General features: G+C 34.2%; 1 protein-coding gene across 1 annotated transcript in view; it reads right to left on the reverse strand.

Annotated features, from left to right (window-relative positions):
• The window catches only part of LOC121409095 (matrix metalloproteinase-24-like), a 30,486-nt gene extending 20,491 nt beyond the window's left edge, over positions 1-9,995 (reverse strand). The window contains exon 1 of the mRNA XM_041600912.1: positions 9,543-9,995. Coding sequence (XP_041456846.1) covers positions 9,543-9,680 — 138 coding nt within the window. The 5' untranslated portion in view covers positions 9,681-9,995. The remainder of the gene's footprint in view (positions 1-9,542) is intronic.
• Positions 9,996-15,262: the final 5,267 nt, after the last annotated feature.

The raw sequence follows: 15,262 nt of genomic DNA on the forward strand, positions 1-15,262 counted from the left end.
CGTTATAAACGTTTATATAACGTTTAAGATTTACGTCAAAGTTTGGGTGTTTTAGAACGTTTAAAAAAGTTTTTTGGACGTTACAAAATCAGACGTTTTGTATAGGACGTTTACAGAACGCTTGGTACAGGACGTGTACAGAACGTTTGCTATTGGACGTTTACAAAACGTTTGTCGACGTTACAAAAGAAACGTTTTGTACAAAACGTTGACAGAACGTATACGTCTAGTTCAATAAATCAACTAAGATTTTTTTTAAACAAATATCAGAGATGATCATATTTTTTCTACGTGCAACCACCCTAGTAGTTTTTTGTTGAGAGAAAATATATTTTCCCCTCATTTTTTTATTGGATGCCTTTAAATTCGAGTGCAGGGTCTCACTTGTTTAACTTTTATTAAAGGTCAAGTTCACCGCAGAAAATGTTGATTTGAATCGATAGAGAACAATCTAACAAGCAAAACGCTGAAAATTCCATTTAAAATCGGATGTCAAATTAGAAAGTTGTGAGTTTTAAAGTTTCTCTTATTTTTCTCAAAGCAGTTATACGCACAAATCAGTGATGATCAAATGAGAGAGTCGATGATGCCCATCACTCACTTTTTCTTTTGTTTCTTATTGTTTGAATAATACAATATTTCAGCTTTTGTAGAATTGACAATTATGTAAAATTTGACCGAACCACAATATCAAACAATGTTAGTTCCACATGTTCAGGGACAAATAAAACTCGATTTCACATGACAAGGGGGATAAAATCAGAATGTTTCATATAAAAGAATACAAACAAAGTAGTGATTGGGTGACGTCATCAGTCCCCTCATTTGCATACCGAACTGGATGTGCACGTAAATGTTGTGGGAAATTAAACGAAATTTGTATGTCGTGAATTTCTTATTTTACGTCCGATATCGATGAAATTTTCAGCGTTATGCTTGTTGGATTTTTCTCATTTTATTCAAATCAACTTTTTGTTGGGATCGACTTGTCCTTTAAACACAAGCTGACGATGGAAGACCCTTTCCTATTTCAGGAGTGCATGCATGTATATCAATGCATGAAGGCGAATCATACGTCATACATAATACATTTAGTACCACCTCCATAGAGTACAGACCTGTGACGTCACAAGCCAATCATCAATATGGTTACTAAATCTAATCATTTACAATGCAGCTCTAGTCAGATTTCAATGGTTGCTGATCCAAGACCAGAAACCTTACTAACTAATGCGTAACTTAGGACTGTGACATCATCACTTTGGTCCTGGCTCCTCTGTTAGCTTTTAGAAAAGGAACATTTTACATAACGATCGAGGGAAAATATAACTAGGAATATTTTATTTTTTTCCTTTTTTCTCTTGATCGAATGAAAGTTCATATCTTCTGTAAGAAGAGTGTGTATTTGCTCACTTGTAGGGACTTCTGAAGGGACTTGGACCACACATTTGAAAGACCGTATGTAGTGAGGAGGTTATGATCTTTAGTTAGTCAGTTTGGGCTTGTTATGGAGAATCTACCAAAGTCTTAATAAATTATGGTATTTTGCAGCCTGACACCATTCTGGAGAGGCCAACATCCTGTCTAGAAAGTGACCTAGAGATTAGATGTACTATGAATCTTGGGTATGCCGATAATTCACGTAGAATTCTTTATCGAAGAGGACAGATCATCTGTGAAATCTGTCTTTTTCTTTCAATGCAAAACTGCAAAGTCAAACAAATACACGTTGTTTCTTTTCACTAATACAAATAAAATCGTAGCTATTACCCTCTCACACTAGCTTCACTATTCCCTCCCCCTTCTTTATTGTCACGATGGTATATACTGATTACATCTGAATGTTGACTTAGGGTTAACATTTTAGGTATTATTACAGATTTCCAACAGAACATCTGAAAATTTACAATAGCATGCCAACTCCCATATGATCATCTGATGACGCCATTAGAATATGACATCAATTTCCACGAAAATCAGGTTCTCAAGCAATTAGAATAGTTTCTTTTTATTTCACTGTATGGATCTCTAGAATATCAAGGTAAACTTATACATGTACGTGACATCCTGATTTCATATTCATCAACTGACCAAAGGATTTAATTACGTAATATCAAGGGAAGGGACAAAAATAATTAATAACGTAATTTAGATGTAAAGTGTTCCTATACAGTGCGTATCAAAAAAAAGTTTACACTTAGAAAAAATCCTGTAAAATTATACATTTGTAATATCCTGAAGATTTTTCCACATTTTATCATTGGTACAGATCCATTTAAAGGTAAATGCTAGTTTTGGTAACGATATCAAAATGAGTTCGTACAGAATCCAATGAAATGACCACCAAAGTGTCTGTTTGTATAAATAAAACGCATGTGCCAAAGAATTCTGGAAGAAATTGTGTAATTGCTGAGAAATCAGCAAATAAGCACAGGAATCGGGTAGGGCGTCGGGCCCGACGCCCTAAGCAATAATTATACATTGTCCCACGTGCGCTTATCTGTGTTGGGGATCTTCGGTGTGAACATTTTTCAGCGTAGATTTCAAGATTTCACAAAGTTCAGTTAATGTAACTGTACCAGATCTAGATCCTCGATGATATACTGACAATTAAGCCTTGTTTTACAGACTTTCTCATGAAATCAGTGTTTACTGCAACTACTGGAATTTCTCTTTAAGCAAATGATGATATAACTGTCGAAAAATATTTCCGCTTGAGTGAGCACCACTTAGTTTTGAAAAGTTGGTGAAAAATGATTTGCGCAGAACTTTGAAATAGTTATGCGAATAAAAGTAGACCTTAATCATAAAGAACACGTGGAAATTAGCAAGTAAAATTGATATGAAGATATCTTTTACCTTTTTAAACTTGTTTCCTTGCCCAAAACACTTCGAAGAGTGCATTGCGCCCCATCCCACTCCCCCACACACCGAGTCCATCGTGACGATATTTGCTTTACACTGAGCTGTGATTTACATGAAATGGCTTAGGCTTGATTTTCATTTTGTTAATCATTGGCAAGCTTGGGAAAAGTGTGGAGAAACAAGTATTAAATGAAAATGAAATGTAAACCAACTTTAAATGATAAAAACTTAGTGAAAAATGCTGGAGATGTCTGATAAAAACTTTTGTTCAGATTCAGCTATGTCCTCAGATCCAGCTGGCACAAAAAGGGTAAAGGTTGTGCTTACTAAGTGTTGAAATTTCAAATTTGGGCGGCAAAATTGTTACAAAATGCTTGAATGTATCCGTTTTATTTCAATTGGCTAAAAGTGCTAGGGAAATTTATGAGAAATGCTTCACAGGGCAAGTTGGATTTCGACCTTTCCCCTTGACACAGCGTGAAAACAAGCATTTCTGCGCAAACAGATTTCTGCGAGCTTTACAAAAATGGACAGTGCTCACTCAAGTGTAACATTCTGTCAAAACTTTTACCTTCATTGGATAGATGAGACCCAAACCCATAATTATATGTGAAAAAATTACCCACATGTTGTATATTTTTTAACTCCCAGGGCTTTTTCAAAGTGTAAACTTTTTTTTGATACGCACTGTAGAGCAATAATTATAATTGGAAAAGGAGAGAGAGGGAGAGTCAGAGAGAGAAGGAGAGAACATTATTAAATAGTATCAATGCAAGATTCTTATCGGATTATTTTCACGGTTTCCATGAAGCCCAATGTTATAGACAAATTGTTGAAACTAAGTAATGAATTAAAAAACGAATATAAAAAAGAACCTCTCATCTTCACGATTTTGGGAATGAATCTAAGATCTTTATGAATAACATGGATGTAGTCTAGGATAATTATTCAACTAAATGGAAAAAACTAAACAATATGGAAAGCTTGGAATCATTACTATGATAATTGATTTTTTTAATTCAAAATTTTTTTTCAACAGAATCTGGATATTCAGAAAATGGATAATATAATGACGATCCAAATACCTCGACAAATGAAGATACATGGCCATGATGGCAATGGGCTAAAGTGCCACTCCCTTTTCTTGGATTATCATGAATGAAGAGACATGAGTTAAATTGAACAAGATATCACTACTTGGATCCCATTCAAGCAGACATTTATATTTATCTCATAGTTCTTCAGATACAGAGCTGGTAATGTAATTGGCTGGGTTTCTTGGCAGAGACCACTTTAAATGGTATCCATGCATTGCATGGTACCCTTACGACTTTCTACCCTCTTCTCCTTCCTATAGATCTACATGAAGGTAATTTTTCAGCAAGCTCTGATATCATGCTTTAGGGCCATTAAAGGATTTTATTGTAAGGGTTTTGGAAGTGAAATATTGAGAAATCAGAGACGCACCAGGCATATTCTTAGAGAATAATACTGTGGTTTCATTTTCACAACTGTTCATGGTATTGCCCATTTACACCCCCAGCTTTTCTGTACATATCATTGTTTACTAATTCGAAATAAACCTCCAAGATGATCATTGCTTCATAATTATTATGTTGTCGGGAGCATGAAACAGGAACATCTGCATTTAATAGACTTGCATATCGCTGATAATTATTGATTAAAAAATCGATTAATTGAAAAAATAAATCGAAGTCTTGCATGTAGTCACTCTGTGAGTAACCTACAAACATACACGAGTGAACTGCATGTATGGTCTTATTTGTATTCAATGTCATGACGGTCATTTTTCACCCTCGGTAACCCAGGAAGATCATCAAATTAATACTCCTTTTCCGATGGACATGGAGAAGGATCGAAGTCCTTCCGTTGAAAACATGCATACATCATATCATGATCTGCAATCGAATTCCAGTAGGTTACAACTATATTGAGTGCACGTAATTATAGACATTTACTACACATTGCGATGAATGTAGAACTTCATGTATAACATGGATGAGTAGAAAAGTGAATTCATCATCACGTAATGTAGTCGTGAAAAATATAAAGGGATCACTTCTTCATAATATCTAATGTTGTTTCTAATATGTAATCCATGGTCCACTAGACGTAAGTTACAATTTATTCCTTTAATACGATGAAGATCGGACAGTGTTCTAAAGTCCAATGTATATACCTTTTTTCTAATCAGATTTCTTTCGAAACAATATTTGACTTATACCTAGTAAAATAAATGCATTTTTTTACACTGACACTGATATCTGTGCAGTACATCAAAGATTGCCTTAGCAATGTTTGTATGGTATCAGCTTCTTAAACAGGAAAGAGGATGAGTTAAAATGCATGTGAACGTAAACTTTTATAAACATTTAATTGGACTAATGAATCAAAATGATAAGAGTAGGACCACCAAGAAAATTTTAGATTTTGAAAGTAGTCTCTCACTTAAGATTTTTAGGGATTTTTTTTACGGAATCGTGGCGCCTTTGTCTTAACCTTTAACATTTTAAAGATATTTCAAGGATCATTTTCAGGCATGTGTCAGGGTTAGCAATCCTTTTGACAGATGACTAACTGGATTGGGAAGGGATAGAGAATATTTCTCATATATCCACCCATGATTTGATGATATCTGTTACAAAACTGGGTTACAAGTCCAAAGGAATTTTACGTTGCTCTCATCTATGTTCAGTTTAGTTTGCAACAGGAGTTTACAATGACTGTTACCACTTAAACTAATTTATCACAAAGGACTGATTCTCATTCGTTTCTTTATCTTTTAATTTAATTTTGATTGTGAATTCCTCCTCCTCCTACTACTACTACAATTAATAGTAAAAGAAAAATAAGAAATAGTAGCAGCATCAACTGTAGTGATAGAAAAATATGTAATGGTGGTGCCTATCAATTCAACTGGTAAAAAAAAGATTGTTAGCAAGCAACCGAAGACCTACTGCTTGCAGTATAGTAGTGATAGTACTAGCAGTTGTAGTAGTAGAAGCAGTAGTATTGTCAGCAGTCATACTAGTCAAAGTAATAGTTGTAGAAATAAAAAATAATAACCATTTATTGGTGGTGCTTTCATTTATTTTTTTGTGATTGCATCATAAATAGTATTAATATGTTCACTTTATCATCTAAAAGTAGAAAAAAAAAAACTCAGTGAGAAATCGCTGCATATACACAAGCATAAGTATTAGTTTACTTTTAAAACTCGTGTCACTTTCTCTTTAAAACTGATCAAGTCCTACAACCAATGAATGAAACATGCAATGATTTAGTAAGTGGTATGTGCTAAACACATATATTTCCAAGTAATATTCGTTTAGAATAGTCTATATTTAGCGTATGCGCAACTCATTGAAATTAATCCTGACAAAACAGATTATATACAGTTAACAAATAATTTTTGAGGCCCCGATGTTAGACCCGTCTATCTTTAGATTCGCACAGAGAGATCTGTAAAATGATAACACTTTAGCAATCATCGTTTTGGGAACCTCCTGTGTATGAATAAGCATCTACTTTCCTGTGTGTTGAGGAAGCCTGGATAAGATACAAGTGAACAATGGCACGTGGAGTGAGTGTGGGTGGGTGTGTGAGTGGGTGGGTGAGTGTTCAGTTGGTACGTGACTGTCTTTATTAATTACTAATTAGTATTAGACACAATTATAGATAATTGGAGCCTTTCTTGAAATACATGTGGGTGGGTTTGAATTTTTAAAGAGCCTCCATTGTGACAAGGATATTATTATGATGAATACATGGCTTATACTGAATAATATGCTTATCATTTTCCACTCTGACATAGTATAGAAGCTTTTTATGATTATATAGATGTCTACACAGATCATCATGATGTCTCATTATCATGATATAAGATAATAATGAAACATGACATGATGTTATCGGATACACTAAATTAAAGACCAAACATTGTACGTCGTCGGGTGATGTAGAATAATACAAAAGATATTTAGATAAGTGGGTTGTATTTTCTTGGTTTTCATTTTGTAAATGTAAGCTGTTTGTCTATTTTAGCATTGTTTCTTTTTATCTTGAGCACTACTTTATCCGTCAGTCATTTGATCCAGCCCTGTATATCTTCCGCGTAAGCATCTCCATTACGGCAGGGGCATGGCGTTGTCACTAAGAAATTACAATTTTAATTCCTTGTCTCAGAATTTATCGAATGATGTTTCAAATGCATTTTAAGCTATTTTTAACCCAACGTGCTACAAATCGGATATATTAGCATATAAAACACCTTGTTTTTCGCATACTAAGTACAATTTTTGTTTACTATTCAAAAAGCCCTTTGTGGCAAAGTTTGAAACACTAATGAACACACAACGTAAATAAGACTGACAAATCGGGACTTCATTGTCAGAAAGTTGGCAAGTCGCTTATGGGAAGTTATACAGTAGAGACATTATTAACTATGTGAAACACAATGTGGTTGTGAAATCAAAAGATATCTTTTATTTTAATCAACAGATCAAGGAAACTATGGTAAATTGTTCTGAATTTTTTCGAATATACATGGTACTCGTACCAAAATACGAAATCCCAAGAACCCTGATACTTATCATTAATGAATTTGTTTAAGATTTATTTAGATATCGTTCCTTTTTCAGAAAGTCAGTGCTTCTGATTACCCTCTATCTATTCCATCTTGCATATCTATGAGGAGTCTTCCATGACAGCTGACCTCCGTTTTATCAATGTATTCATATCACGCCTTTCTATTGATACATGTTATGAAAAGCTGTCGTTCCGTAGGCATAATCTAAAATGGAAAATTAGATCTTAGAAATATTACTGATAAAACCGGGTCTCTTTTGGCACACGGAACAGCTCTATGATCAGAGTGAAGAGATTCTTCAACCGTCATTGATTTGTACACTCATATACAGACGGAATCTGGAAGACATCTTGGCGCAGAAGGATGTACTGAGCCAAATTTAGGCAGTGATTCTCTCCCTTGATTTGGATGGCCTTCAATGGATTCCCATCTACGCATTCATGTTGCTCCAAGAAACAATCCCGTGAGGATTTCGAAGTGTCGAGTGATTCTAGACAGTCTTGTGAAGTGGGTAGTAACTGATATCTTCTGTAAGGTAATGACACTGTTGCAGAATTCATTTCCTTACATATCATGTACGCTCAAAACTGTGAAGAGTGCAAAGAAATATGAAAACCATTCGTTGATCTAAAACTGAATTTTGTTGTACATATATATTTATTTTAGGTATGATTTAGGCGGTTTTCTTTACGTATTGACCATAAGTAATAAATAAAATAAATCAATTTTGATCACTAAAGTATAACAGAAGTCACTATGTGGAGGCAAAGACCTAATAGTTCATGCTAGATATACAATCTTCTATGGAAGATAGGAAATTGGATTAAGATTTCAAATGAACAAAGTTCTAATCAGTGCATTAATCAAGCAGTCGTTAGACTAATGTATAGAAAGTTGGGCAAGTGTTACAATTAATCATGAACATTAAACAATTTACATGATAATGATGGTATTGGTAATAATATGGATGATATTCCTCAGATTTTACTAATACTTTCAACTAAGATTAACTATTAAAAAGACGACAGTCGTGAATATGCATAAAACCTATTGTCGTATAATTCCCGCTGAGCTGTTTTGGTGATTTACGCTAATGGCTTAATCTTATATTTAAAAGATTAAGATCGAATCTGTTTTTCAGTTCTGGGTCTTGCCAGCCACAAACTTTATTCCTTTTCATTGGTTGAGTTTCCCGGATGCTTGATATTGGCATGGTATGACAGCTGACACGTAAATTAACTTCTATTCTGTATAGCAAGTGGCTTAACAGAAAGGACAGAGGCACGTTTACTCTACGCTGATTTGAACGGAGAAAGGTGATCAGTAATCATCACGGAAATGAAAAAGTCTAATCATTGGAGATTCTGATGAAGAAAACTTTGGGTAGTATAAGTCAGATAAGAAGCTCAGATGTGAGACCTCCACTGATTTGGAAAATTATAGTATTTTAACCTTTTTTTAAAGCCAGCTATCCAAAGTGTAATCTGTCATGTGCAGAGAAATAAGAAGAAAATCTACATTATATGATCTATGTAGCAACAAAACGTCTTTTAATAGATATTCGTCAGAGGTATCCAGACTGAAATGACGGGATGGGTTGTTTTGATTTGTTACCAATGATCTCATCTGTTGATTGATGACCGCCATGAAAATCGGAAGTTATGACTGGCGTCGAATGATTCGACATACTCGCCTACAACTGGACTTCAGGGAAGCCCTGCGATATTTATTTATGTCATCATGAATAGACGAATGATAATCCGTTCGTTGAATTGCATTAACAACCTTTAACTTAATTTGGAATATAAGATTTATTCAATGTAAATGTTCATAGAACGTACAATTTGTGGATATAGAACATAGAGTTACGGGTGCGTTACAATTTTTAGTAAGGAATACCAAGACATCAGGTGTGTTAAAACGCTTACCTCCTTTTCGCGGCATCCAGTTTTCATGGTTTTCGTGAATTTCCTAATTTTTCATTTCTACTTCTGCCTTCCTGTTTTCATGATGATAGAATCTATGAAAACTTTTAATGCAACAAAATTACATACAGAAAGTTTCTTACCGTTCCCATTGCTACCTCGTCGTCATCATCCTCTTCGCTTGATGCTCCAACAAGTGCAATGCCAACCATCATAAGGTGTATCAATATTGAAATCAACCCCATCAAGCTCATCCCAAGTATCTTGTCATTTTTCGACATCCTGTAAATCTGATGAAAACGAATTTTGAAGGAGATTTCTTTTCGTCAGGATGATATTCCTAATAACGTTGATGCAATAAAAAAAGAGTCGGGAAATACAATAAAATAATTATTGTCCTTTCATGTGATAAAATGAATTGCAATGTTGGAGTTGTAAAGCTCGGCGTAACGGAATGTTACTGTGTCCTGTCAAGGAGTTGGTCCGGTGGTGCTACTTTGAAGATAAAAATCATAAAGTTGAGTTTGATGAAGGAGAGATTTTTCCCTCCCTTGTTGATGGATCGAGGGACGGTTGCACCACTGAGACAGTCGTGATCGAATAAAAACCAGCTTGCGGGAATCCGCGCGCTCTCCACTTTCTGACTCACTTTCCTGTACATATATGCTTGCCTGGCTGGGTATTAAAATGTCAGGTTACGCGCGAATATCATTGCTTTCCTCACTAAGTCCTTGATGGACAAAGAATGGTTCAGCTTTTGGAGATGTTCTTATTGTTCAAGTAAGTAAATATAGCTAACTATATAATTCTATTTTTAATAAATTCATCTCCATTGTCTGTTCAAAGAGTGGAGAAAATTCGGCAAACATATTTACATTCCATAAAAAACTTGAATAATGAAGAGCGAATGACTTAAAATAATGAATATATAGCCGTTTAACTTTTTTGCAACATTCTGTATTTTAAATTTCAATTTATTGACATATGGTTTTAATAAACAAAATGCATTGATGTATCTAAAAGATAATAACGCATACAATTAGAAAACATCTCATTAAATACTAAAGGGACTGCTAAGATATATACCTATTAGTTTCTACGATCCCATCTTTTCATTCGACGTAAGGAATTAAGTAAAACCAAACAATCTGTCTTTTCTATAGCTTAAATAAGGTAATTGCTTCTTTAATATATAAAAAGCCACTTTGTATTCAAAACGATTTTTTAATCCATTGTTTTGCATTTGCTATTTGAAAACAATGGCCTTCCTTACAGAACTAGTCTTTGTCTCCATAAATTAATCTGTAGAATGACACATAGTAGACTGAGGTTCATATCTTTACAGTACTTTTTTAATTCGGCAAGGATCTATTTAACACCTGTTATGGGTGATTTATACCGGTCAAATCTTAATTCCTCTTAGGCCAAAATAATCCAATGTCCTAACCCATTGAAATCTCATTCCGTAATCTACTGCCTCCACCTCCTACAAGATAACAACGAAAACCAACACCTAATATTTACCAATTACTGACATTCTGAATTAGCAAGAATCCGCTCTTTGCACTGAATTTATCAATAAATTAGCTCTGTATCAGTAGTTTGATTTCTATCAATTTTTAACAAAATGTAAATTACATAACAATTTTTATTAATGTCTAAACGCACGACCATAACTGGGAATTCAAACAATAATGATGATCTAAAATCCCGCGATCTTTGTCATTTGAAATAACTAGATAACTTCATAATGTGTTATCTTGTCTAAAACGGATTTGAAACGTGAATGAAAAGGTATATGCTGAAACTAGATATCGATAAATTCACGAGTGAATAGTTCACTCAACTCATCGTGAATACTAAGCATGTCAAAAAATTGATATACATGGATTTACAGTTATAACGTTTAATGCGATTTCATTCTTACAAAAACTAAGTTATATTCTGATTGATTGTATTTAGATTACATTGCTCATGACTGAGTCGTTTTCTTATAAAATCTATGATTTTATTTTTATGGCATTCTAGGCCTAATGCCATTGTGGTTCTCGTATTCGTTGAATGGCAAGCAGACTAATATATAACCTTTCTGGTGTGGAACGTGCTAAATATAAAATGCTATCATCAAACACATTTCATCATACAGGATTTAGTTTTAATACAATTTTTTAAAATATTAAATGTATTTTCATTCGTTATCACTTATTATCCTGCCGAGATGGGAGCGGGTGTATTTTGAAAGAGGATTTTTTTATGCAATATTTTTGGAATTTCAAAAGCAAACTCTGATCATCATGACTCATATATCTCAAATACCCATTGTTTCAATATTTCGACTTGCCCCTCATTAGTCATAACTGCATCACAACTGCTCCAGCAAACGGCTGAATTCAGAAGAGTTTTAAGGAACACGAGCGGTATTTTAAAGCCCATTGATATTTGATTATTCCCAAGTTTAGTTTATCATACATGTGAATACTCAAGTGTATACTTGAATGTCAAGTTTAGCGGCTTCTGAAATTGTTAAAAAAGAGTTTTTTAATGTTTAAATTTTCTGTAAAAAAATAAAATCTCCAAACAGAATAAATTTCAGTACTCTTTTCTTCTTGTAAATGGTTGGTAAATTGATATTTACAAGCTTTTTCGTTAATTTAAGTTGTGACGAACAATATTCAGATTACTGACGTCAAATGGTTACTTTGTGTTGTTTTGCATGTACATCAAATTTTACTAATAAGTTAGCTATTGTTCTCTATAACGAATATCCCTCAGATGAAGGTGAGAATGAAACAAAGGTCGACACAAATTCGATTGTTTCCCTCGTCCGGAGTGAAATTAGGATTTTTGTTTCTATTGTAAAGAAAATAGATTTATGTTATTAGGATAACAGAAAATATTAGATCATTAATAACGTACGTAGCAACACAATATATTTTATCTAAATGTGTCATTGTTTCGTGTTATTTTAGTAGCACATAATCATGTGATCGTATCGACACTGTATTGTTTCCTAAATCATCTAGATTGCGCGGAGATTTTTAGCGATTATTATTACACCCCAGCGATCAACAGACATGATTACGATTTCAAAATATGATTGGTATGCATAAAGGTTTTACTGATATTATGTGGGTTTGATAATGTTTTAATTCTAATGTAACTACGTCTTTATCTTTATCATCACTTCTGAGTGAGAGAAAAATAAAAGTATATACAAGAATTACTATGACTGCGAATTCAACAAAGTTCGTTAAATAACAACATGGCTAATGTGAGATGATGTCTCCTGAACATTGAAAGGTGCCGTTTTATCTCCTTTTATATTACCCTGGATGGGTAACCTTGAAGACATTTCACTCTTGGCAAGACCTATCAGGGATTAATGTCATAAAGCAACCTTGAGGATGAGAGGTTTTACTAAAAATACAAAATAGATACCTATTGTAAGCATGGTAAGCAAGTCAACTATGTTCATATCAGATTCAGATTCGATTTATTGTTTTGTGACAGAAAACAAAACCCAATTAGATTCTCAAGATTTGCTTAATAGAAGTGACACATATCTCCAAATTTGAAATATACCATCAATTCAGAGAAACCAGAAAAAGCACATTAAAGATATAGTCACATGTAACGCAGATTATTTCTTTTTAATTAATAATTTTCGGTTATTTTGTTTCGTTTTATTTCATTAATAAAGATTCTGTCCAAAAACATATTTTCAGGTCTGATAAAACATTTTAATTCCGGTATATTGGGGATGGGTAATCAAGAAGTGGTACATGGATGACGAACTTAGTTTTGAGTATTAACTGTTTTCTGATAACTTCAGGATCAATGTACTCATCTAGTAGTACTTGTCTGGATTTTACAGCACCTGAAAATATCAAAGCAATATTGTCCTGGTGATCCAAGTTATAAGCGATCAAAGCAAAACTGAATTGGGAGCGGTGACGACTATAGTGTTAAAACTAAATTACTGAATGATATGTTGTCCACCCTGACATTGTTGCATGTGTTGTACAAATTAAAAAAAAAATGCTCATAGAAATCAGGGCAATAGGAAGAGGAAAACATTACAGTATATATATCCTACGATTTTTTTTATTCTTTTTTTTTGGTAACCACTCCTCTCCACCTAAATAATAATAATGAAAAAAAATCCAATGATTTTCTCAATGTTGCAACACGATGGTTTTGATTTGCCTGTGTAATCATCTTTCATTCTCGTAAAATTTCCTGATGAGGCTAAGTATTTAGATATAAGTCATCATTGAACGCATTTATAAAGTACAATGGTATATTTATGACTAGAAATAAGTGTTAACATTCGTAAAATTCAACCGAGTCCGAATTGCGATTTGTAGGATAAATATAGACTTTTATTTTTCCTAAAGAATGATCAGAAAGCAAAGACATAAGGCATGAAATAATCATCTGTGATTAACCCTGATTATTATGTTCTTGAAGATATTATGGACAAACTTTGATAAACCGAAAGGATAAAAATTAGATTGTGCGGTCATCATTTAGCCGTTCATTGTGATTAGTTTGTCTAATATTACGGTCTCATATTTCTCGAAATTAATACAAAGCAATTAACCTAATTAGGTCTGTTACTATATATGGGTGTGGCGGTGTTTTATTCACTTCAATAATCCTCACTTACAGTTTTAGAGAAACACTCTGAAAAACTAGGTCCACTTATTTATGTGTAGTAAACATACCAAGGGGAAAGTGCTTGTAGAAATTTTATTGTTGAATGTTTCAGTAGTTCTGTTACACGCGGAAGGCCGAGGCCAGACCGATCACTGAAGGTTTTACATTATTCCGAATGGTCGCTTTGGAGTGACTAAAATCATGACATTATGTATATTGGAATCATGCTGGTAAATATGGTAAACACAACTTTAAAAAGTTGAAGTCTTGAGCCTGATCAGCATATTATATCCCATAGAGAATAAATAAACGTTAATGCCATCCATGTCACTACACTGTGTCTTTACCTTCGAACACTCGACCACATCTAACACTTCCAGAATGGTTTGAATTCTGTTTCTTCCCATTTGTTATGTAATCTTATTTTCAGAAGTCGTTCAGACGTTATATAGATTCCCCCTCCACCTTCATCGACGAGTCCAGTGATACATCTATGGGCCTTTAATGACATTTGCCTATGATTGTCCGGAGACGGCCCCTAGACTTGTGAAATGACAACCGACATCCGTCCATCATATCAATCGAGAAGTTCATCCAACCAATTTGTGACAGTCTTTAATGTTAAAAGACTGGGCATTGTGGTCGGGTTGTGGTGTGTGCATGACATCCAAATAATGATGTCATGCACACTATGCATACATAGTTGAGGTTCGAGCCCTGGTCACGTCTTTCGGATGGTATGGTTCGATGTGTATCAATCATATCTGATCGATACACACCGAGAACACTCAATTACACTCATCACACAGACACAGTCACACACCTTCTCACCTCCACACACCCACCCACGCTCTCACAGACAGAGATCGAGGACTGTATGTAATGAAGTTAATTGATGATGTAATTGGTACGAGGGTGAAGAGATATTGAAGGGTATGAAAAGGGGGTAAATGTGCCAACATTTGGTTGGGAATAGAGTACAATAGAGGGAAAGGTAAGGTTAGTAGTATATTGAGCATGAAGGGCCGGGGCTGAAAAGGTGGGTACCGGTACATGGGTAGTCACTGCCGAAAATCTTGGCAATGCAAAATTTTAATTCAAACCCTTCTCAGAATTTCTGAATACACTTCGCTTTGATTTAGGAGGAAGGTGAGCAATCACATAATGATAATATAATAAATAAGTTACAAATGAATAATTACTA

The sequence above is a fragment of the Lytechinus variegatus genome, chromosome 2 (genome assembly GCF_018143015.1).
Source record: "Lytechinus variegatus isolate NC3 chromosome 2, Lvar_3.0, whole genome shotgun sequence".
Classification (NCBI taxonomy): domain Eukaryota; kingdom Metazoa; phylum Echinodermata; class Echinoidea; order Temnopleuroida; family Toxopneustidae; genus Lytechinus; species Lytechinus variegatus.